This window comes from Gadus morhua, chromosome 2, assembly GCF_902167405.1.
Source record: "Gadus morhua chromosome 2, gadMor3.0, whole genome shotgun sequence".
NCBI classification, from domain to species: Eukaryota; Metazoa; Chordata; class Actinopteri; order Gadiformes; family Gadidae; genus Gadus; species Gadus morhua.
This window is the reverse complement of record NC_044049.1, coordinates 19,187,502-19,213,505: the sequence shown is the minus strand read 5'-3', so window position 1 is coordinate 19,213,505 and position 26,004 is coordinate 19,187,502. Positions and strand designations below refer to the sequence as shown.

At 46.8% G+C, this 26,004-nt stretch overlaps 1 protein-coding gene across 1 annotated transcript in view; it reads left to right on the top strand.

Moving 5' to 3' along the window:
* The window catches only part of LOC115556964 (voltage-dependent T-type calcium channel subunit alpha-1I-like), a 204,845-nt gene that overhangs the window by 166,500 nt on the left and 12,341 nt on the right, over positions 1-26,004 (top strand). Inside the window, 12 exon segments of the mRNA XM_030374435.1 lie at positions 228-308; positions 311-375; positions 1,041-1,080; positions 1,083-1,149; positions 7,995-8,128; positions 15,149-15,219; positions 18,071-18,149; positions 21,738-21,859; positions 22,040-22,043; positions 23,989-24,011; positions 24,067-24,117; positions 24,119-24,490. Of these exon segments, the coding sequence (XP_030230295.1) occupies positions 228-308; positions 311-375; positions 1,041-1,080; positions 1,083-1,149; positions 7,995-8,128; positions 15,149-15,219; positions 18,071-18,149; positions 21,738-21,859; positions 22,040-22,043; positions 23,989-24,011; positions 24,067-24,117; positions 24,119-24,490 (1,109 nt within the window).

The window sequence follows — 26,004 nt, the reverse complement described above, 5'->3', positions numbered from 1 at the left end:
TTGCTTGCAGTAGTTTGAGCAAAATTAGAATTTGAATCTGAATGTAAATTTGTCTCTTGATTGCATAAAAAGGGCTGGATTTAAACTTCCTCTCTCTCTTTCTTCTCTCTCTCTCTCTCCCCCCCCCCCCCCCCCCCCCCCCCCCCCCCCCCCCCCCCCCCCCCCCCCCCCCCCCCCCCCCCCCCCCCCCCCCCCCCCCCCCCCCCCCCCCCCCCCCCCCCCACCAGATGCCCAGAAACTTCCGTACTACTCGAGCTACAGCAGAGTCCGTCTGATGGTTCACACCCTGTGCACCAACCACTGGCTAGACTCATCATCACCTTCATCATCTGTTTCAACGTCATCACCATGTCTCTGGAGCACTACAGCCAGCCCGTGTAAGACCCGCCCTCTGCTGTCACTCAACCTTCATGTGGAGGCAGGGCAAGACTCAGAGCCGGATTGGTCCCTGATCACTCAAACTCAAGGCAACCCTTTAGCTTACAAAGCAGGAGCCTTTGGACCGTCAACACATATTATCTCATAGTGGGTCAATGGAGGACACTAGTAAAACCTACAGTCCCATACATTAGCCTTCACCACCCTACACCACCCTACACCACCCTACACCACCCTACCCCACCCTACACCACCCTACACCACCCTATACCACCCTACAGCACCCTACAGCACCCTACAGCTGGTCAGCTCTCCAGCGGATGTTTGTCTTGATGATGAACCTCCCCCGTCTGACAGTTCAAAACGATTGTGGGTGATTGTTGTCATTCTCAGTCTACCTCAAATGCTTCAGCTCTTCTGGTGTGACTAAAACATCAGTCACAAACTAAACAATATCAGAAGACGAAGTAAGAAAAAAAAGTACAACATAAATTATGCTTGTATAAAACTATTGTCTCTCTCTCTCTCTCTCTCTGTGTGTCTCTCTCTCTCTCTCTCTCTCTCTCTCTCTCTCTCTCTCTCTCTCTCTCTCTCTCTCTCTCTCTCTCTTCTCTCTCTCTCTCTCTCTTCTGTCTGTGTGTCTCTATGTCTCTCGCTCACAGTCTCTGGACCTGGTCCTGAAGTACTGTAACTATTTCTTCACTCCACCTTTGTTCTCGAGTCGATCCTCAAACTCATCGCTTTCGGCTTCCGCGGCTTCTTCAAAGAAAGGTACTGTGTGTGTGTGCAGGAGAGAGTTGGGGTTTGTGTGTGTGTGTGTGTGTGTGTGTGTGTGTGTGTGGTGTGTGGTGTGTGTGTGTGTGGTGTGTGTGTGTCTGTGTGTCTGTGTGAGTGTGTCCTTGTAAACCACAGATATATCTGCCACTCGATTTCTCTGTCTATCACTCACCCTCCCTCTCGTCGCTCTCTCTCTCTTCTCTCTCTCCTCTCTCTCTCTCTCTCTCTGAAGTGTTGGGGAGGGGTGATTTCAGTCCATTCACCAGGGGGGGGGGGGCTCAGAGGGAAACAGAGGAAACAGAGACGACAGCGTCGTCCCCCACCCTCCCCCATCTCCCCTTGCCCACTGCATCCGTCCATTGACGGATCTCATTGACTTTGCATGGGGCGATCCCGAAATGCATTGTGGGTCTGTCCGTTCCGTTGGCTCCGTCTCTGTGGGCAAGCTGCGTGACAGAAGGGGGGAGATATGGGTAGATTAGAGGGTGTGTGGCTCAACTACACCACCCTTTACACCACCATACATTGGGTTCAGTGCTACGCTCAGCACTGCTCTTTCATAACACTCATCTTTCAATTGGCAGTATGGTTGATGTGAAATATATATTGATGAGACTCATCACATACTTCACACAGGGTCTGATATCATAACGTGTACAGTGAACCTGTTATGTTTGTGGTGTGCTTTACACATGTCCCTCTTCATCTGAACACAGAGTATATGAAGACCAACACTGAACAGCACATATCACAGGATTTGCTCTATTATCCATTTAATGGTGAATCCCACCCTCAAAGTGTGGTCAGACTTCACACACACACCACGCGGCTACACACACCCACACACAACACACCTGGGCGGCCACACACACACACGCATACAATGGGCGGACATACACACACACACACACACACACACACACACACCGGGTTGCCACACACACACACACACACACCAGGCGGCCACACACACACACACACACACACACACACACACACACACACACACACACACACACACACACACACACACACACACACACACACACACACAGAAACACAAACCGGGCGGCCACACACACACATACGCACCAGGCGGCCACACACACACACATACACACACACTGGGCTTCCACTTCCCAGACGCACACACAGCCTTACAACCTTTTCCTTGTGTTGATTCTCTAATCGATATCTTTTAACCTTGTTTCTGTTGGCTGAGTCCAATCCGCCGAGGCTTTGGGTCCACAAATAATCCACCCCTCCTCCAGTCATCAGATAACACAGCCTCCCTGCTCCTCCACCTCCTCAGAGTGGACCTTAGCCTCCACCTCCTCAGAGTGGACGGTAGCTCCACCTCCTCAGAGTGGACCTCAGCTTCCACCTCCTCAGGGTGGACCTTAGCCTCCACCTCCTCGTCATTAAACCAGTTGACATTCAAACAGACTCTTCCTCCTGAAGGTATTTACTTCCTCCATTCCCTTCCTCATCGACCTACTGAGGCGCCTTGATGTTCAATTCAGCCGAGTCAGTGAGTTGATGACGATGATGGTGGCGGGGATTAGTAGGTGGAGTAAGATACTGGCCTCTGTAAGGTACTCTGTCAAAGGCAAAGAGTCATTAAGAGATTCAGGCGGTCACTGATGAGGGATGGCTGTCGGAAAACCATTAACCCATATGAGAGGGAGAGAGAGAGAGACCGAGGGTCTGTGTGTAGGGGAGGGAGAGAGAGACAGTGTGTAGGGAAGAGTGAGAGAGTGTCTGTGTGTAGGGGGAGAGAGAGAGTGTCTGTGTGTAGGGGAGAGAGAGAGATTGTCTCTGTGTAGGGGAGGAGGAGAGAGACACAGGGAGAGAGACACAGGGCCCACAAAGTAGCTTTGTGGGCGGATCTATGGCAATGTTGCTATGGTTCCGGCGGATAAATGACTCTTGCGCCCGGCGCATATCTAAAAAGGGGGTTCTGAAGTAGCCTAATTACCGTAGGTGTGGTTTGGGCGTAGCGTGCAATAAACCAATGAGAGTGCCATCTCCCATCCCCTTTAAGAGCCATGAGCGCATTTGAATCTGACGAGTTGATATTTTGACAGCACGTTTGCAGTCTCCGATGAGACGGATGCATGACCACATGAATTTCAAACTTCAAATGGCTCAGTTTATGCCCAAATAATATGTATTAATTCACACATGGAATAGCGTCCTAGAGTCCTTTATAAATTTCGGCAAAGAATACTTAACACACATATGATATGCGGTAACTGTGGTTCTATTTAATGATATACGCAATACATTACTAAACATCGTTTCTTACCAGTATTGTATGCATTATCGTTATCAACTTGTGTTCCTAATATGCATGTCTCCCCCTGTTAATATACATTGCCATGGACTGTATTATGCGTTACGTGTTTAGTTTGCGTATGTTTGAACCGTTGGACGCACACATGCGCGCCCGCATTCATTAATTATTTTACAAATACACAGACACGCGCCCGCATTCATTCATTCTTTTCAACACTCACTCGCGGTTAAACAATGTTTTCTCACGATCAAATACTCATCAATCCTAAAAGTTATGGGCTTGTACACGACACAGAAAATATGTGTTTGCTGTACGGTGTTTGCAGATGCATTGATTTAAAAGTACAACTTATTAACGCTGTATCAGCTGTTCTTTCCCAAATAATTTACCAAGAATGTGTTGCTAGGTATATGAGAGAAGCAAAGTGTATGCGCGAGGTATGTGGCAGAATTGTTTTCTGAGACTGCAAAATAGCACCAGGGAACGTTTGCCTCAGAACACGCCTCCTCCTTTCGCCGAACCACCTTGGGGCGCAAGATCATTCCCTAATTTACCGACGCGTGGCGGTGGAGGGAAATTAACGCTCTGCCCCATTTGCAAACTAGCAACGACACATGCGTCAGTGTAGAATGTAAATTGCGCTAGATGCAAGATAGGGCTGGCCCACAGTGTCTGGTGTGGGAGAGAGGGAGAGTGTTTGTGTGTATGAGGAGAAAAGGGGAGAGTGCTAAGTCTACTGAATGAGTGAAGGTGTGTAGGGGAGGAGGAGACATGGAGAAAAAAAAAGCAAATGGGGATTATGTAGAAGAAGAAAGGGAGAGAGAGAGTCACTATGGAAGGATAGAGGGAGGGAGAGTGAGTCACTGGCCCTCATTTATCAAACGAGCGTACGACAGAAAACGTGCGTAAAATGGACGTACGCTCATTTCAACGTTGAGCTTGGCATTTATCAATTTGAACGTGAGCGCAGGCTGCGATGAAATCTCACGTCAGGTCTGAGCTCGTGTACGCAAGTTTTTTTGGCGCAAACATACGGGTATTTCAATGATGAATAGTGCAGCACAAGTAGCCCATGTTCAACATCTGTATTAATTACTAAATAAATTGGAATTAGTCCAGCCGTTCAAACAATTACAATCAAGTCAGGCCTAATTAAAAACAGTATTGCTATGAAAATAATTAGAATGTGACAGGTGAAATGTTTATTCAGCAGTATATTAACAGGAGCTTTGCCAAATAGGTGGTCGTGTCTCAGCGATGGCAGATCTGGCTCTGTTAAGGACCTCAACGCACAGACGAGAGAGTTTTTCGAGACCGCGCCGATTTTTTAAGGAGGGCGATGAATGGCTCTTGAGTCGTTTTCGTCTCCCAAGGCATCTCCTGATGGAGCTATGCAATGCTTTGGAGCCACAGTTAAGGCGAGAAACTAGGCGATCAAACGCAATACCTGTGCAGGTTTGCTGTAGCTTGGGATTTTTGGCCACCGGGATCTTGCAGCGGGAGATCGGGGACAGGTCTGCTATTTCCCAGCAAGTATTAGCCGAACCATGCCAGCAGTTTTGGCAGCTATAATGTCCCTCTCCGAACGTTATATTAAATTCCCATAACGATCAGCAAACTGGAATCAAACGGGATTTTATGCTATTGCTAGGTTTCCAAATGTGATTGGTGCGGTTGATTGTACCCATATGCGCATCTATTAATGATTACGCGTACATCAACCGCAAAAGCTACCATTCAGTTAATGTTCCGATTATTTGCGATGCCAGAATGTCAATCCTGAACATGGTAGCCGATGGCCTGGGGCCACGCACGATTCTTTTATTTTCCAAAATAGCAACGTTGGGCATCGTCTACATCAGGGCGCACTACATGGTCAGAGTCATCTCGGTGAGTTACGCTGCAGTCGCACTGCACCGGTCTCCTCCCGTTTCTTGCTTGGCCGGCTTCACAGCCGCAACACGTTTTTTGGTGCTGAGCTTCATGTCGGACCATTTTTTCTTCACCTTATTCGGAATTAAATAACTTTAACGGAATGCAAACAATAGCATATATGTGAAATGTTTTAAGCTGGATAACAGAAGTTGTACATTTAATTTATTATTTAATTAATTTAATTAACAAACCTCTTCCGTAGCCCGACGAATATTGGAAACACTATTCACTGCAACAGTTATTTCCTTTCATATAGCATTCTTTTGCTGGCCTTTAATGCCAGCTTTTAGGCTACCAAATAAAACAGACGGTTCGCATCCACCAGTGACCCAAGCGTCTCCATTTGGGTCTCGGAAAAATTCCTCTATTTTACCGTTGGACGTTTCTCCATGTCGTAAAAGTTAGGGGCGAGACTTCTGAAGACGTGCTTTTATATGGGCGTGTTACGTTAATTACGATCGATCTCAGCCGCCGTATTTATCAACAACAAGATCCTTCGTACGCTGGGATTGGTGTGATACGAAGGTTTCGTAAATCTCACGTGGTCCTATCGTAAGATGAATCATGCGTTCAGATTTGCGCTCATTTCTACGTTCGTTTGATAAATGAGGGCCACTATGTGTAGAAGCCATAATTAGGTTTTCTGCATTTTGTCTTTACATTATTAGTTAAGTTATAATCCTTTGTTATTAAGTTCATGAGAAATGATTTCAGTTAATATACGCATGAATCAATGTACTATATTTTGTTCTTCACCTATGACTCACCTGCATGTGTTACCGTAATCCCCTAGCCACTCCCTCTCAACGTGCCACTGTTCAGAGCTTAATTGGCCCATTGACGGTGACTGTATCAGGTTAGGTGGCGGAGAAGGAACAGTTTTCCGACCTCATACGCATATGCATTAGCATGCTCAAATACTTTCATATTGTTTAGTAAACCGTATTTGGAATCCTTTATTTTGAACTGCTGGAAAGTCAAACAGACTGTTATAATAAACTCTCAACAAGAATTCTGCTCTCCGTGCATGCTTCTTCAGAATGTGTGTCGGGAGAACTTCGCATCAGCCTCATGGCCAAAAAACCTGGTAGAATGGCCACAACACTATGGGAGCACAGAGGGAGAGAGACTGCCAGAGATATTGCTGGCCTGGTGACAGAGGGGTAGAAGAGAGCATATGTTAGGGCGCTGGCAGCTTTAACAGCCAGTGTATAAACTAAGTCTGATCTGTAGGGAAGTGGGGGGGAGGCAAGCAGACAAAACGGCGAATAAACAAAAGAGAGAGAGAAGAGAGAGAGAGAGAGAGAGAGAGAGAGAGAGAGAGAGAGAGAGAGAGAGAGAGGGGATCAATCACACATTACTCACCTCAACACTTTGTCTTCCTTTCTCTATCTCTCTCTCTGATTTAGATGAGTGCGTGTGTGTGTATTTGTGTGTGTGTGTGTGTGTGTGTGTGTGTTGTTTAAGCTGGTGGGTTGGGTTTTTGTGTGTGTGTGTGTGTGTGTGTTGTGTGTGTGTGTGTGTGGTGTGTGTGTGTGTGTGTGTGTGTGTGTGTTGGGTTTTTTTGTGTTGTGTGGTGTGGTGTGTGTGTGTGGTGTGTGTGTGTGTGTGTGTGTGTGTGTGTGTGTGTATATCTGTGTTTGTTTGTAGGTCTTCAGGAATGTGGCTTTCTGTTTGTGTGTACGTGCACATGTGAGTGGGTGTTTGTAAGCTGGTGGGTTGTGTTTGTGTGTGTGTGCGTGTTTGTTATTTGCTGGGTTATGTGTATGTGTGTGTGCGCTGGGAGGATGTGTGTGTGTGTGCGCGGGATGCGTTTGAGGAGGAACAGCGACCTATAAATCTCCACCATCAATTGACCTTTTTCTTCCCTGTGTGTGGTTGTGTGGCTCTCTTTCTGTGTGTGTGTGGGTCTCTATGTGTGTGTTTGTGTGTGTATGCGTGTGTGTGTGTGTCTCTACGTGTCTGTGTATATGTATGTGTGTCTGAGTGTCTCTACGTGTGTGTGTGTGTGTGTGTGTGTGTGTGTGTGTATATGCATGTGTTTATGTTTGTATGTGTGTGTGTGTGTGTCTATGTGTCTGTTTGTGTGTGCGTGTGTTTCTCACCATGTGTGTGTGTGTGTTTGTTCGCATGCATGTATGTATGTATGTGTGTGTGTGTATGTGTGTGTGTGTATCTCTATATGTGTTTGTGTGTGTGTGCATCTCTATTTGTGTGTGTGTGTGTGTGTGTGTGTGTGTGTGTGTGCGTGTCTGTGAGTGTGTCTCTCTGTGTGTGTTTGTGTCTGTGTGAGTGTGTGTGCGTGCATGTGTTTGCCTCTATATGTGTTTTTGTTTCTCTACGTGTGTGTATCTGTGTGTTTCTGTGTGCATGTGTATGTCTCTGTGTGTGTGTATCTCTGTGTGTTTTTGACTGTGTGTGTCTGCGTGTGTGTCTCTATGTGTGTGTGTATCTCTGTGTGTTTTTGTCTGTGTGTGCGTGTGTATGTCTCTATGTGTGTGTATCCCTGTGTGTTTCTGTGTGTGTGTGTGTGTGTGGTGTGTGTGTGTGTGTGTGTGTGTGTGTGGTGTGTGTGTGTGTGTGTATCTCTGTTTGTGTGTCTCAGGTGGAACCAGTTGGACCTGGCCATTGTGCTGCTGTCTGTGATGGGCATCACTCTGGAGGAGATCGAGATCAGCTCCGCTCTGCCCATCAACCCCACCATCATCAGGATCATGAGGGTGCTGCGCATCGCACGAGGTAGACCCACACACACAAAGCATGAGTTACACACACACACAGCACAAGGTACACACACACACACACACACACACACACACACAATAGCACGAGTTCCACACACACATTCACACACACACATAGCACGAGGTACACACACACACATATGGCACGACACACACACACACACACACGCGCAGAAACACACACACACACACATGGCACGACACACACACACAACCACATGGCACGACACGCACACACACACACACACACACACACACACACACACACACACACACACACACACACACACAGAGCACGAGGTACACACACAGACACACACACACACACACACACATAGCACGAGGTACACACACACATACACACACAGATAGCATGAGGTACACACACACACAGACACACACAGGGCACGACACACACCACACACAGCAACCCGGTATCACGCCAAGGCGTAAGGATAGATACGTGTGTCCACATCGCAAGGCGTGTTCAGGTTCACGCTTTGCCTGACCAAAGCGTCACCCTGAACACGCGTCCTTCTCCATTCGAAATGAATGGGGGAATAGCACCAACAGGGGGCGATACGTTCTCCTAGCATTTGGTGAAATTGTTACGTAGCCATATTAATCGTTATTATCTGAATGGGAAATGCAATATTTTAGGACAGATACACCATTAAACGTGTTTCTAATGACATTTCTAGCGAGAAATGTACATTTTCCTTTCATAATATTCAGTCAGTGGTTGTGTCTGATCTTTAGTTTTATAGTTATTGGGAAGATTTTATCGGCTCGCTCGCATGTTTCAACGACGTCAGGTTACTAGGGACGCTTCTTTCGCTAAACTAGCAGCTCACGTGTTTCCTGCGTTTGTGTTATTAAACCGTTACTTTATGTAACTTTAAATGATATCATCGTGTTAGAAACACGTATATCTGAGAGCAGGGGTGAAGTATTGTTAAGATTGCTGTCAGGTTAGCCTGCTGCAGCCACATCCTCTCGGTACAAGCGAAGAAGAAGAAGCCGGTCCTCGCCTCCGTTTCTATTCGCGTGCTTGTGCGTGCTCGTGTGCTCGTGGACTCGTGGAACGTCATCAGTCGTTGCCCGAGCACTGTTCCAATTCGAAGTACGCATGCATCGGAGGTGGCTCGTGTGTACTTGCAACCGCTATAAATCCCAGGATGCATTTCCCACATATATATATTTATATAATATATAATATAATAAATAATAATCATAATAATATAAGATAATATATAAATATATAATAATAATAATAATAATAATAATAATAATAATAACAATAAGAATATACATTTATAATATAATACAATAATACATCCGCTGTGGGGGGGGGAGACACGTTTGTTGAGAGGGGGGGGACACACGATTGTAGCCCCCCTACAAAGGGGGGGGGACACGTTAGTTGAAGGGGGGGGGGACATGTTTGTTGATGGGGGGGAGACACGTTTGTAGGGGGGGGGGGGGCACGCTCGACAACGAGAGTTGGTTTTTATTGAACGCTCGACAACGAGAGTTGGTTTTTATTGAACGAGACTTCAACACGGAACAGCTGCACGAAACGATGGTCACGTCACTCTCGGTGACGGTGTCGACAATAATGAACACACGAACAATGTTAATAGAACAACACACACAACATAACATCCCGAACCCATTAACCCCACTTAATCCTAACAACAAAACAAGTTAACAAAAGCCCCATTTGTCAACTGAGAACCCCAATTCCCAGAATCCCCCGCGGCTCCGGAACACGGCGTAGCTTATATTAATCTTTATTATCTGAATGGGAAATGCAATATTTTAGGACCGATTCACCGTTAAACGTGTTTCTAATAACAATTCTAGCGAGAAATATACTTTTTACTTGCATAATCTTCAGTCAGTGATTGTGTCTGATCTTTAGTTTTATAGTTATTAGGATTTGATCGGCTCGCTCGCATGTTTTAACGACGTCAGGTTGCTTTCGCTAAACTAGCAGCTCACGTGCTTCCTGCGTTTGTGTTATTAAACTGTTACTTTATGTAACTTTTAATGATATCATCTTGTTAGTAACACGTATATCTGAGAGCCAACCCAGTCGCCAAAAGCATACGTTGACAGTGTACTTTTCGTGAACACTGGATTACGTCGCATTTCAACATAAAATAGCGTGTTATACACACACACACACGCACGCACACGCACAGACACACACACACACAAGCACACACAAGCACACACACGCACGCACAGACACACAGACACAGATACACACACACGCACACACGCACACGGTGCATTTCGCTGCTAAAACAACAACAACAAAATATTCCCTCAAATATTATTACTTTCAAAACGTTGGCCAAAATGGCCAATAATATCATTTTTTATTTGGGATGCTTCTAGGACATTTTGGGTGGTTTTGAACGGTATGTGGGGGGCACGTTTTTTGCAGGACCTGGCAACCCTGCGCTGTTGCCCGAGATCTGGATCCACCCCGGCATGGTGCCGTCTCCTTTTGACCTTTTGACCCCAGACTTCTGGGGGAATAGCTGAATCAATTCATTAGTCAATCAGAAGCATGTAAATATCTTCCCGGTGGCGTAAGAGGACGAACAAGGTGTCCTTCAACATCTACGCTTCCAGGAGATTGCAACGGTGCCACACATGAGCATATTCGAACATGTTTAATGGTAGTAATTAGCTGTCGAAATTGGAGGCCTTAATCAATACTGAGCAGCTATTGATTTGAAAGGAAGGGGGGGCCTGCCCTCGGGGTCTGACCGGGCCAAGTCTCAGGCAGGAAGGGCCCCCCCTTCCTGCCCTCGGGGTCCGACCGGGCCAAGTTTCGGTGTGGAGGTCCCAGTTAGGCCCTAGAATAAGGTATTAAAATTTCAGGGCGGTAGGACCTTCCTATCTCAAAAACTGTTTTTCCACCACATTCTGAACCATTAGGTCTTGCAGGCTACACTTCTGAGGGGCTTTGTCCAAATGACACTCCATTTGGGAAAACTTTTTTTCTCTAAGGGCTAGAACTCCAAATCTCGGATATGTCGTACACGGGGCCCCGGGAAATGTGTGTAAACATTTTAGCATCCCTAGCTATCTCGAAAAGGTCGGCAAAGGGGCGTGACCTCCAACAGTACAGTAAATGTACATAAGACAGAGGTTAGTTTGTAGTCCCCATTTTTTGTGGGATGGAGGTGTACATTTGTGGCTAAAGGTGTATAGACACAGCTGGCCTGTGGCCATGTTTTTGAAGTCGGGGGTCAAAAGGTCAAAAGGAGCCGGCACCACGCCGCTTATGAGATAACAAAAAGTTAATGTGTGTTTCTCTCATAACTTTTTGTCATTATTAAAGAGAGGCCTGATTCTCAGATATGCATGTTGGAGGGCTAGGGTGTAGGTCTGGGAAGAACTTCAGGCCAAAATCTTGCAAGCGAGCCGCTAGGTGCAGGTGCAACGAGATGGAGCACTTGCTGAGCCTGGACTTTCATAATCTTCGCTCTGTGAATGTAAAGGATGTTTGGTCGGATGTTACGACGAAGAATCATAATGTGAATGGGAATATTCTATAAATCTCTTGATATCATCTTTCGTCTCAACACTTCTGCTGCAGCCACTTAAAGTCTCACTCCGAGAACCTTAAAATATGAATCAATCCATTAGAAGTATGAAAATATCTTCCCGGTGGTGCAACAGAGCAAACAAGGTGTCCTTTGACATCTACGTTTCGAGACGATTGCAACAGTGCCACACATGATCATATTTGAATATGTTTCGGGGTAGTAATTAGCTGTCGATTTTGGAGGCCTTTATCAATAATGACCAGCTATAGATTTGCTTCCCGATGGAGATTTTTGACAAATTACATGTTAATTAGCATCTACACGTTAAGCTGAGTCCAATGAGATCAAGCTCGGCCTCTTGCTACACGAGATCATGTCCTAGACCTAGGTGTACCATGTAAAATACATGTTACCATTAGCTAGAGTGTCGTTCTTGGTGTCATTGGACTCAGCTCAACGTGTAGATGCTAAATAACATGTCATTTGTGACAAATCTTTATCGGGAAGCAAATCAATAGCTGCTCAGTATTGATTAAGGCCTCCAATTTCGACAGCTAATTACTACCATTAAACATGTTCGAATATGCTCATGTGTGGCACCGTTGCAATCTCCTGGAAGCGTAGATGTTGAAGGACACCTTGTTCGTCCTCTTACGCCACCGGGAAGATATTTACATGCTTCTGATTGACTAATGAATTGATTCAGCTATTCCCCCAGAAGTCTGGGGTCAAAAGGTCAAAAGGAGACGGCACCACGCCGGGGTGGATCCAGATCTCGGGCAACAGCGCAGGGTTGCCAGGTCCTGCAAAAAACGTGCCCCCCACATACCGTTCAAAATCCACCCAAAATGTCCTAGAAGCATCCCAAATAAAAAATGATATTATTGGCCATTTTGGCCAACGTTTTGAAAGTAATAATATTTGAGGGAATATTTTGTTGTTGTTTTAGCAGCGAAATGCACCGTGTGCGTGTGTGCGTGTGTGTGTATCTGTGTCTGTGTGTCTGTGCGTGCGTGTGTGTGCTTGTGTGTGCTTGTGTGTGTGTGTGTCTGTGCGTGTGCGTGCGTGTGTGTGTGTGTATAACACGCTATTTTATGTTGAAATGCGACGTAATCCAGTGTTCACGAAAAGTACACTGTCAACGTATGCTTTTGGCGACTGGGTTGGCTCTCAGATATACGTGTTACTAACAAGATGATATCATTAAAAGTTACATAAAGTAACAGTTTAATAACACAAACGCAGGAAGCACGTGAGCTGCTAGTTTAGCGAAAGCAACCTGACGTCGTTGAAACATGCGAGCGAGCCGATCAAATCCTAATAACTATAAAACTAAAGATCAGACACAATCACTGACTGAAGATTATGCAAGTAAAAAGTATATTTCTCGCTAGAAATGTTATTAGAAACACGTTTAACGGTGAATCGGTCCTAAAATATTGCATTTCCCATTCAGATAATAAAGATTAATAAAGATCATACACATTCACTGACTGAAGATTATGTAAGGAAAATGTACATTTCTCGCTAGAAAAGTCATTAGAAACGCGTTTAATGGTGTATCTGTCCTAAAATATTGCATTTCCCATTCAGATAATAAAGATTAATAAAGATCATACACATTCACTGACTGAAGATTATGTAAGGAAAATGACATTTCTAGCGAGAAATGTCATTAGAAACGCGTTTAATGGTGTATCTGTCCTAAAATATTGCATTTCCCATTCAGATAATAAAGATTAATATAAGCTACGCCGTGTTCCGGAGCCGCGGGGGATTCTGGGAATTGGGGTTCTCAGTTGACAAATGGGGCTTTTGTTAACTTGTTTTGTTGTTAGGATTAAGTGGGGTTAATGGGTTCGGGATGTTATGTGGTTGTGTGTTGTTCTATTAACATTGTTCGTGTGTTCATTATTGTCGACACCGTCACCGAGAGTGACGTGACCATCGTTTCGTGCAGCTGTTCCGTGTTGAAGTCTCGTTCAATAAAAACCAACTCTCGTTGTCGAGCGTTCAAAAAAAACCAACTCTCGTTGTCGAGCGTGCCCCCCCCCCTACAAACGTGTCTCCCCCCCATCAACAAACGTCCCCCCCCCTCACTCAACGTGTCCCCCCCCCCCCCCCCTACAATCGTGTGTCGTCCCCCCTCTCAACAAACGTGTCTCCCCCCCCACAGCGGATGTATTATTGTATTATATTATAAATGTATTATTCTTATTGTTATTATTATTATTATTATTATTATATATTATATATTATCTTATATTATTATGATTATTATTTATTATATTATATATTATATAAATATATATATGTGGGAAATGCATCCTGGGATTTATAGCGGTTGCAAGTACACACGAGCCACCTCCGATGCATGCGTACTTCGAATTGGAACAGTGCTCGGGCAACGACTGATGACGTTCCACGAGTCCACGAGCACACGAGCACGCACAAGCACGCGAATAGAAACGGAGGCGAGGACCGGCTTCTTCTTCTTCGCTGGTGGCCAGGCTTAGTTAATGCTAAATGATAACAACTGTACCGAGAGGATGTGGCTGCAGCTGGCTAACCTGACAGCAATCTTAACAATACTTCACCCCTGCTCTCAGATATACGTGTTTCTAACACGATGATATCATTTAAAGTTACATAAAGTAACGGTTTAATAACACAAACGCAGGAAACACGTGAGCTGCTAGTTTAGCGAAAGAAGCGTCCCTAGTAACCTGACGTCGTTGAAACATGCGAGCGAGCCGATAAAATCTTCCCAATAACTATAAAACTAAAGATCAGACACAACCACTGACTGAATATTATGAAAGGAAAATGTAAATTTCTCGCTAGAAATGTCATTAGAAACACGTTTAATGGTGTATCTGTCCTAAAATATTGCATTTCCCATTCAGATAATAACGATTAATATGGCTACGTAACAATTTCACCAAATGCTAGGAGAACGTATCGCCCCCTGTTGGTGCTATTCCCCCATTCATTTCGAATAGAGAAGGACGCGTGTTCAGGGTGACGCTTTGGTCAGTCAAAGCGTGAACCTGAACACGCCTTGCGATGTGGACACACGTATCTATCCTTACGCCTTGGCGTGATACCGGGTTGCACACAGACACGACACACACACACAGAGAGACACACATACATAAAAACACATACACACACACACACGCACGCACGCACGCACACACGCACGCACACACGCACGCACACACGCACACACACATCGAGACACACACACACAAACACACAAACACACACACACACACACACACACACACACACACACACACACACACACACACAGAAGACATCGTTCTAGTGAAACAGAACAAAAGTCTACAGTATGCTGCTGTAATTGAACCTCAGGGAGTTTCATCCTAAATGACAGCATTTACATCCTTTCCTCTCTCTCTCTCTCTCTCTTTCTCTTTCAGTGCTGAAGTTACTGAAGATGGCCACTGGAATGCGCGCCCTGTTGGACACAGTAGTTCAAGCCCTGCCTCAGGTACACACACACGCACACACATTACACACATATACACACACACACACACACACACACACATACACATACACTTCGACATACACAAACACCCACACACACACACACATACACACAGACACTTTAAATATAGTGACCACGTGTAGAGCTCCTGCAGAGCAGCCACCAGAGTAAAGAGTTGGGCTTTGAGATGGTTTCACGAGAGAGAGAACCACAGACCGGCCAACAGACAGACAGACAGACAGACAGACAGACGGACGGACGGACGGACGGACGGACGGACGGACAGTTGTTAGCTGCTGTGGTTTGCGTTAGGAACACGACGCTATGATGAGGGACTCCTGCTGGGAGTTCTCTCCGTCGGCCCAGCGCTGGCGGCTCTGATCCAGAGCTGCAGGACGTCTGGTGAACTCTGGTGTCACTGCAGACAGAATAACTAAGCAACTGTTTCCTTAAAGGTTGGGTATGGGCACAACTCAAATGGTACCTAACCCCTCTCCTTCAACGCTGACTCTGTCTCCACCCATTCCAAGTACATGGACGCGCAATCATGCACGAGCGCGAACACAGATGCGCGAGAGCAAGCCATTAGCTAGCTCCAGTAGCTACCGCAGGATAACAACAAACAGAAGCTTGCTCTTGGTCACGAGCTTTGAGTACGTGCACGAAGGGGTCACACGCGGGGAGCGGGGGAGGGGAAGTGCAGTACGACCGTTTGATTGACGTACTTACTGTCCAATGCCACTCGGTGGGTCTGGAAATCATTGGCTGGAGTTTTTCGAGCCCTGCCCGTTCCACGGATGATTGACTAACTCAGTGGCTGTAAGTGGATTATGATAACGATTTCAGTAATTTTGCAAAAATTGCCAAAAAAAAGAATTCCATACCCAACCTTTAAAGATCCCATAGCATGCTACTGCATGGATGCTTTAATATAGATATTAGTGGGCCCCTAACACAGTATTTGAAGACGTTCCCGAAATTCAGCCGTGGTGCAGAGTTACAGCCACTACGAGCCAGTCGCACAGTGAGCTTACCCCAAACGCACCGTTTCGGTGTCTGTAGCTTTAATGCAAATGAGGAGGGGAGAGGCGGGTCAAGGCAGAGGGTGGGGGTGTGGCCCCGAGCAGCTTGCGGCCAAGGTACCATGCGCTCTGTTTACTGTGGATGTATCGCAATGGCGAGGCGCACACAGCCTTTGGCAGTGTAATATTCTAGAACACTCGGGTGCTCCGACGGGAGTCCTGGAGCCCTATATCTAAAAATATGATATTATACATAGATATCTATATCATAGATATTATGAATCACAAACGACTGTGTTGGGATCTCCGACGTCTCTGGTTCTTCCACTTCCACATCAATCTAAAGTAAGATGAACCACGCGCTGCCCTTGCTCCGATGGAATCTTGTAAGGGTTTATGAATGAGTCGATGCAGTCGATGACAATCGATCCCCCAGCGAGTCGGCGTGTAGCAGCGATCTATGTCAGGTAATTAGGACCTGTGGCCTCGTTAAGAGGTAGGCCGCATCCCCGCTAATTACTCTTCAAGAGCCGCCTTCATCAAAGCTGATGCAAATCTTTTGGTTCGGTTTAAACGTGTTTCCCCTTAACCCTACAGAATGTCAGCCTTCATTCGGAAGTCGGATAGGTGATTTAGGACCCATAACCCCGCTAGACCCAGGATCAACTACCCCCTCCCCCCTCCCTCTGTCCCCAACTCTCCACTAACTCCATCTTTCAACCCTAATAAATCCTTTCTTAAATCAAGTAAAAGACTGAACCAGACTAAACAGTCTGGTTCAGACTTTCACGAGGACATAATCCCTCCAGGAAGCACGCTGCTGTCTTTGTGGTCCAAGATTGGCTACCCCCGATCTGAACCCATGAGCAACCAAACGTAGCAGCTCAATCTGCTGTGCAGAGCTGCTGCTGTTCTACCAACACATCGTCCCCCCTCCAGGGCGGCTGCTGTTCTACAAACACATCGTCCCCCCCCTCCAGAGCGGCTGCTGTTCTACCAACACAACGCCCCCCCCTCCAGGGCCGCTGTTGTTTTACCAACACATCCCCCCCCCCCCACCCCCAAAGTGGCTGCTGTTCCACCAACACATCGTCCCCTCCCTCCGGCGAGCAGCTCGGCGCCGCGCAGCCCCCGATGCACCACCTGCAGTCTGCTGCTGTCGTTGTAGGGCTGCTATCCCCCGTAACGGGATAAGTGTTTGCAGAGCCTGTTAACAGAGAATACCTCACCTCATTAGGCCCTGGCGCTAAGGGAGACCGGGCCAGGCAGTCTGGGGCTGGAACGCCGCCAAACACCGCCCCAACTCCCTGGAGCCCAGAGAGTACCTCCCCAGACCTTAAGCTAATGCTCTGTAGCGCTATAGCTCTAGCTGGCGTCTTTCACACAAAAAACATTTCCTTAGTGTTTTTAATGAATCACTAGAGCAATGGCGACATAAAGGTCCAAACCGAGGCTGAAGAGAGATCAAACACCTTCTGGAAACACGTTTCAGACACCAGCCTGCTAGCATGATGCAGACGGATTCTGATGAATGCCAATTATGAATGTCAAGGAAAGCTGGCTTCAAAGAACAACCTTTACATCAGCAGTGATTTGACAGGATTAACATTGCTTTGAATAAGATACACTGATACTGATAAAAGATGTTCTGACATATCCAACAATAATATCCTAAATGACGCGCCATAATTTTAGCTCTCAAATGTCAAAATGTCTACATGTGTTGCTGGATTTTACAAATATATTTGTTTCTTTGTGTGCGTGTCCATGTGTGTATGTGTGTGTGTGTGTCTGTGTGTGTGTGTGTGTGTGTGTGTGTGTGTGTGTAGGTGGGTAACCTGGGCCTGCTCTTCATGCTGTTGTTCTTCATCTACGCCGCCTTGGGGGTGGAGCTATTTGGAGAGTTGGGTGAGTGTGACCTTCACTAACTTACCACTTCACTAACTAACCACTTCACTAACTAACCGCTTCACTAACTAACCACCTAACTAACTAACCACCTCACTAAATATCCGCTTCACTAAGTAACCACCTAACTAACCACTTCACTTGCTAAACACTTAACCATCTAACCACTTAACCAACTAACCACTTAACTAACTAACCGCTTCGCTAACTAACCGCTTCACTAACTAACCGCTTCACTAACGAACTCCTTCACTAACTAACCGCTTGCTTCACTAAATAACCACTTCACTAACTCACCGCTTCACTAACTAACCGCTTCACTAACTAACCACTGAGCTAACCAACCACTGAGCTAACTAACCACTTAACTAACTAACCGCTTCACTAACTAAGGCGGGGGGGCCTGTTGGGGGCGGGGCCTGTTGGGGGACAGGGCGGTGCGTCACTCATAAACATTACCTCTCCTGAGAGTCAGGACCTCTGTGATTGACATGCGACAGGTTAGCCAGTAAAGAAGACTGACGCGGTCAGCGTTACAGAGTGGAAGACAAAGCTCTGCTCTGGCTGAGAATCTTATGTTATTAAACATAAGAAGAACCGTAATTCTGTTATAATCATACTCAGTATACTGTAGGGCAGGGGTCAGCAACCTTTTCAACATGCAGTGCCAGTTTTACATTTTCTCGTTAATGAGTGTGCCTTAAGCGACAATATATTAAAAATTAAGCTGAATTATGACGCAGCGACCAAAAACATTTCCAGAAGACCTGGAATTGTATTATTTCCATATAGTCCACAATCATGCATCAACATTTTAAATGTTTTTTTGGTTATATTGTTATGTTATATTTGCAACATGGGCTTACAAATTCTAATTACGTGTGTCCCATCTTTAAACACCATTTTCAGAAAACTCATTCAAAAATATATTTGCAATGCGATAAATTTGTAAAATACGAGAATATATGAGAATGTTGGAAACATCCACGTCAATATCTTTAAGACATGTACAGTTTTTGCAAAACCATGTGAAGGCGATGCATACAGGCCACTTGCAACAATATTTTAAATATTTCCTTTTCTATTACTCACAACATAGGTTTAAAAACTATTAATTGATCCCATTTCAGAAAACTGCTTTCTGTAACTAATTTAAACATATTTGCACTGGGAGGAAATGCCCAAAACAGAATAAAGTGCAAAAAAAAATCGGTAGTAATGATTATGCTGCCGCATTGTGCTGTGAATTATTATTATTATTATTATTAATAATTATTAATATATGATTATTATTATCGGGTCTGGTTACAGTTCTATACCGTGTCTGTTGGTTACAGTTCTATACCGTGTCTGTTGGTTACAGCTCTATACCGTGACTGGTTACAGATCTATACCGTGTCTGTTGGGCTAAAGCTCTATACCGTGTCTGTTGGTTACAGCTACATACTGTGTCTGGTTACAGCTCCATACCGTGTCTGTTAGTATTTACAGCTCCATACTGTGTCTGTTTACAGTTCCATAAAGTGTCTGTTTACAGCTCTATACTGTGTCTGTTGGTGACAGCTCTATTCCGTGTCTGTTGATAACAGCTCTATACCGTGTCTGTTGGTTACTGCTCTATACCGTGTCTGTTGGTTACAGCTCTATACCGTGTCTGTTGGTTACAGCTCTATACCGTGTCTGTAGGTTACAGCTCTATACCGTATCTGTTCGTTACAGCTCTATACCGTGTCTGTTGGTTACAGCTCTATACCGTGTCTGTTTGTTACATCTCTATACCGTGTCTGTTGGTTACAGCTCTATACTGTGTCTGTAGGTTACAGCTCTATACCGTATCTGTTCGTTACAGCTCTATACCGTGTCTGTTGGTTACAGCTCTATACCGTGTCTGTTGTTTACAGCTCTATACCGTGTCTGTTGGTTACACAACCACTGTGAGAACAATGTTGACTCTGGTCTCAGGCTTTATTTTTGCCAGTGGATTATTCCCTTAATACAAACAAACAAACACATGTTTTGGATCAAACCCAAATCCATCCCTGGGATCGGATGTTGAAACATGCCCTTGTTTTGTGCGTTCCGGAAAAAAATAGCAATTCGATGCATGAAGGTTGTTGGTTCCACCCCCTTCCTGTATCGACCAATCCCAGCGTTGAGCGCATACCCAATCCATCCTAATGTACTCACACAGCCGCAGACACTAGTAATGGGTTGGAATGATATTGCTATCAAACATCCTTCCTGATACATTTTTGGCTGTCACATGTGCATGTGTGTGTGGCGATCCATGCTGACAGCTTACATTGCGTTCATGGCCCCTATCATCAGCTCAGAGGCCGAGGGAGATGAATGGATTAGAACAATACACACTGCAACTGTGGCTTCCTTTTGAGCGCGTTCCAGATCGGAGATTACAGAGACAAACAGACAGAGATCTGGCATCAGCTGACTATAATATCTGGTGACCTCCCGTCTTCATCGGGCTGCTAAGAGAGGGGGGGAGGGAGGAAGAGTTGGGGAGAGAGAGGGAGGGGAGGAGATGCTGAGTAGATGCTAGAGGATGATTCAGCTCATCTCTTGATGTCCTCCTGACTCTTTCCCTTCCTCAACCTTTATGTCGTTTGTGTCGTTTTCTCCTGATTTTGCGTGTCATTGGTCTCTGCATTTGTCTTTGCTCTCTGTACGATAGACCTGTTCCTAAACGATCAATTCTTAGGTAAAGCAGAGAGGGTTCTCTGTCCTCTGTAGTCGTGCCCTGTGGTTCTGAACCGCTGCCAATCCTGAACGATGTCTTCATATTGAAGCCTTTATCATGTTTAATATTGCTTAAAAACGTTATCATCTTCCTATTCCCATCATCAGTCATTATCCTGGATGATCTGAATCAGCTGTTTGCTGTCTAGTGTGAAACGATGTTATGTGGTCTGAGCTGCACTGTTAGTGTTGACCCCTACCCACTCCCTCTCTCCCCCTCACTCTCTCCCACTCCCTCTCAGCCTCCCTCTCTCCCCCTCTCTCCCCCCTGCCGTGTGTTATCCCCCTCTCTCTCCCTCTCTCCCCCCTCCAGTGTGTAATGAGGACTCTCTCCTCCTCTCTTCCCCTCTCTCCCCCTCTGTCTACCCCTGCAGTTTGTAATGAGGACTCCCTCCCCCTCTATCTCCCCCCTGCAGTGTGTAATGAGGACTCTCTCCTCCTCTCTTCCCCTCTCCCCCCTCTGTCTCTCCCCTGCAGTGTGTAATGAGGAATCTCTCCCCCTCTGTCTCCCCCCTCCAGTGTGTAATGAGGACTCTCTCCTCCTCTCTTTCCCTCTCTCCCCCTCTCTCCACCCTTCAGTGTGTAATGAGGACTCTCTCCCCCTCTCTCCCACTCTGTCTCCCCCCTTCAGTGTGTAATGAGGACTCTCTCCTCCTCTCTTCCCCTCTCTCCCCCTCTGTCTCCCCCCTTCAGTGTGTAATGAGGACTCTCTCCTCCTCTCCCCTCTCTCCCCCCTGCAGTGTGTAATGAGGACTCTCTTCCCCTCTCTCCCCCTCTGTCTCCCCCCTTCAGTGTGTAATGAGGACTCTCTCCCCCTTTGTCTCCCCCCTGCAGTGTGCAATGAGGACTACCCGTGTGAGGGGATGAGTCGTCACGCCACCTTTGAGAACTTCGGCATGGCGTTCCTCACCCTGTTCCAAGTCTCCACCGGGGACAACTGGAACGGCATCATGAAGGTACGCCCCCACGCCCAGCTTGCTCACTAACCACCTCTCTATGGACCTTTGGCTAATTGGTTAGATCAACAAATAAAGGGGGATTTAAAGAACATACTTGGAATATCATTGGTGATCATCAATCATCATTATAATCGCTTACTTTTGATGAATAGTAATAGACTTGGACCCTTCGTTTAGGATAATTGGATCATTATGATTTACATGCATCATCATTCTTTTAGTAGCTATCATTAGAGTGCGATTTAACAGAAGTGAAACTCTACATCAGTGAGGATATTTGACGAATTGGAACCTCCTGGATCAGAGATGTTGTGGTGGTGCTGGTATTTGGCACATGTCCAGTAGGATAACAACACAAACCCCTTCATCCAGCCTCAGAGCTGAGCTGCATCATGGCTCTGTGGTTCAGTGGGAAGTTAGTCTCAGTCCAATGCCCCCAGGAGACGCTGGACTGAATCCTGTCTCCAGGACAGTTTGGGAGAAGTGCTGATGTGCAGCAGGAGGGAATAAACAGAAGAGAACCGGCTTCATGTTCACAGGCTCCTTCAAGCTGCTTCGAAGAGACGTGCAATCGTGTTCAAAGAACGGCTGCATCGGAGTGATGCAGTAGGACTGGATGTAACAGCTGGATGTAACAGCTGCAATAGGACTGGATGTAACAGCTGGATGTAACCGATGCAGTAGGACTGGATGTAACAACTGGATGTAACTGCTGCAGTAGGACTGGATGTAACAGCTGCAGTAGGACTGGATGTAACAGCTGAATGTGACCGATGCAGTAGGACTGGATGTAACAACTGGATGTAACTGCTGCAGTAGGACTGGATGTAACAGCTGCAGTAGGACGGGATGTAACGAGATATTACTCTGTAGAAAAAACCTTACAAGATGTTACTCTCTAGCTAACAGAGATGATACTCTATTACTAACAGAGATGTTACTCTAACATAGATGTTACTCTCTATCTAACAGAGATGTTACTTCTAACTAACAGAGATGTTACTCTCCAACTAATAGATAATTTACTCTCTATCTAACAGAGATGTTACTCTCTAGCTAAGAGAGATGTCCCTCTCTAACAACAGAGAAGTTACTCTAACAGAGATGTTACTCTCTTTCAAAGAGGATGTTTTACTCCTAGCTAAGATTGTAAACGGATGTCTCAGAAAAAGACTTCCTCTGCGCTGTGCAGTGTGGCCATCATACTTTCTAGTTGTTGCTCATGGGTTCAAAGTTGACTTTGGGGGCAATGGTGCAGTTGGCGGTAGAGCTTTCCCCGGAGCGGAGAGTACTTCTCTCTATGAAACGGATCAGGACTTCACAGTGAGGACATGAAAGCGCAGACCATTGTTCAGCGACGGTGGGGAGAGGAGGGGATCATCTTGGGCTGTTCGATCGACTGGAATACGAGCAAGACGTTGATCATCTACCTGGATGTAGTGATCTATGATATAGTAGTGTATAGAGTATAGTAGTTTGAGACTTTATAATCCAGAGTTCCTCAGTGGTGAGCTCCTATTCGGCTGAGTGGAGGGATGATCACACAAGGTCTGCAGGCTTTATTGAGCTTTAATGAAGATGTGAGATTTGTGGTCCCAGTCTGAGATGTGTGGTCCCAGTCTGAAAGAGATGTAAGGTCCCAGTCTGAGATGTGTGGTCCCAGTCTGAGGGAGATGTGAGGTCCCAGTCTGAGATGTGTGGTCCCAGTCTGAGGGAGATGTGAGGTCCCAGTCTGAGATGTGTGGTCCCAGTCTGAGGGAGATGTGTGGACCCAGTCTGAGTTGTGTGGTCCAAGGTTGACTTGTGAGTACACTGTCACGTTGGTCCCCCCCCTCCCCCATACACTACATGCTACACGTGGCTAGCTCGCTTGTTAGCAGGAATGTTGACATGGAAACAAATGAGTCCCACAAATTGAGCTCATCAACCTTCCATTTATATTGAAACCTAACCCTCCTCTCACCCACCTCCGCCTCATCTCTCTCTCCTCCTCCACCTCTTTACACCTCACCTCAAACCACCCTCCTCCTCCTCTCTCCTCCTCCACCTCTACACACCTCCTATCACCCACCTCCACATCCTCCCCCATTCTCCCCCTCTTTCCCCCCCCCCCCCCACCAGGACACCGCTGCGAGAGTGCCCGCCGGACCACAGCGGCGTTCCCGGGCGGTATTGCCGGGGGCGCCGGGGGTGTGGCCGGCGTGGACTACGCATGCAACCCCAGCCTGCAGTTCATCTCTCCGCTGTACTTCGTCCTCCTTCGTGCTCACCGCCCAGTTCGTGCTCATCAACGTGGTGGTGGCCGTGCTGATGAAGCACCTGGACGACTCCAACAAAGAGGCCAAGGAGGAGGCGGAGATGGACGCTGAGATCGAGCTGGAGCTGGCCCAGGGCACCCTCTGCTGCATGGGCACGCCAGGGTGTGGCGGCGGGGGCGGGAGTGCCCCCCCGGAGAAGGTCTGCCCCGGTGGGAAGGACAGAGGGGGGGGGAGGGGGGGGCGCCGGGGCGGAGGGACGACGAGGGCGGAGGCAGGAGAGACGGCCCGTCACCGCGGCACCGCGCCCCCCCCGCAGCACGGACCCCTGGGCTCCTCCCACTCCAGCCAGAAGCAGTACTCCCCGGCTCAGGTGAGGGGGGCTCCCTTGGGGAGGGGGGGGGTGGAGCAGTACTCCCCGGCTCAGGTGAGGGGGGGCGTCCTTGGGGGGGGGGGGGGGTGTCCTTGGGGGGGGGGGGGGGGGGAGGCGATGCCGTTGGTGGGGTCCTGTGTGTGTTTACGTGTGAATGTGTGTACGGTGTGAGTGTGTGTGTCTGTGTGAGGCTGTATCCCTGAGTGTTGAGTGTTATTCTCCTAGTGTCTTCACACAGAGAGAACAAACATATGAACAGAGGAATTGACTTCTGATTCTACGAGAACAGGAGAGGGTCAGCTGAGAACAAGGCAACAAGATTTTGGTCTTTTGGATTGAATCGTAGAGCGAGAGAGGAGAGAGAGAGAGAGAGAGAGAAGAGATGAGAGAGAGAAGAGAGAGAGAGAGAGAGAGAGAGATGGTTGGGTCCTGAGCGTGGAGGCGATGTGATACTTTGTGGTGGTAGAGCCGAACAGTTCCCTCTTTAGGGGAAGGATCCCGTTCGTTTTGCAAAGGGTAGGGGCTAGGTGGCGGCGTCTCCATGGCGAAACCCTTTCAGGTGGCGGCTGGCATAGCAGACCGGGCCTTAATCACCTTTTCAATTAGGCTTTTCTTTCTCTGCGTTTGACATCCAATTAACCTTTGACCCCCAGTTGGTACACACACATTATGTCCTCAAAGTCATCGTTTGGAGATGGTCACGCATACACACACACGCACATGCACACCAGACACAGACAAACACACACACCAGACAAAGACACACACACCACACACACCTGCATACACACTAGACGCAACCACACACAAACACACACGCGTTGTCCTGCCGACCCGTAATCACAGCCTGACAGAAGGCACACTTTGATTGTATCTAATCATGGTGTGAAAAATGAGTTACACACACGAGGGGCCACACACACACACACACACACACACACTACACACACACACACACACACACACACACACACACACAAACACAGCTACACATACACAGCTACACACACAATCTTTCATACACACTTACAAATCAACACACACACAAAGACGCACATACACACTCTCACTACACACACACACACATACAGATGAGTCCATCGCCCCCAAGCTGTGAAGCCTCCACCTTGTGGAGCTCAACATGGCCACCAGAGACGACGTGTTCAGCTCGTGTCGACAACTAACACACGGCCAGGAGTTAAGCTGAACTTTATTTAGTAGTTTACCTTATCTCTCTCTCTCTAAAAGTTATGGGCTTGTACACGATGTCTCTGTCAAGAAAATATGTGTTTGCTGTACGGTGCTTGCAGATGAATTGATTTAAAAGTACAACTTATTACCGCTGTAACAGCTGTTCTTTCCCAAATAATTTAACAAGAATGTGTGGCAGGGTAGTTGAGAGAAGCAAAGTGTATGCGCGAGGTGCACAAGCAGCATTATGCATGCGCCCTTAAATAGCATCTGAACAATGCGCCACTGACTTTAAACCAGGTATTTCCTGGTTTGTGGCAGAA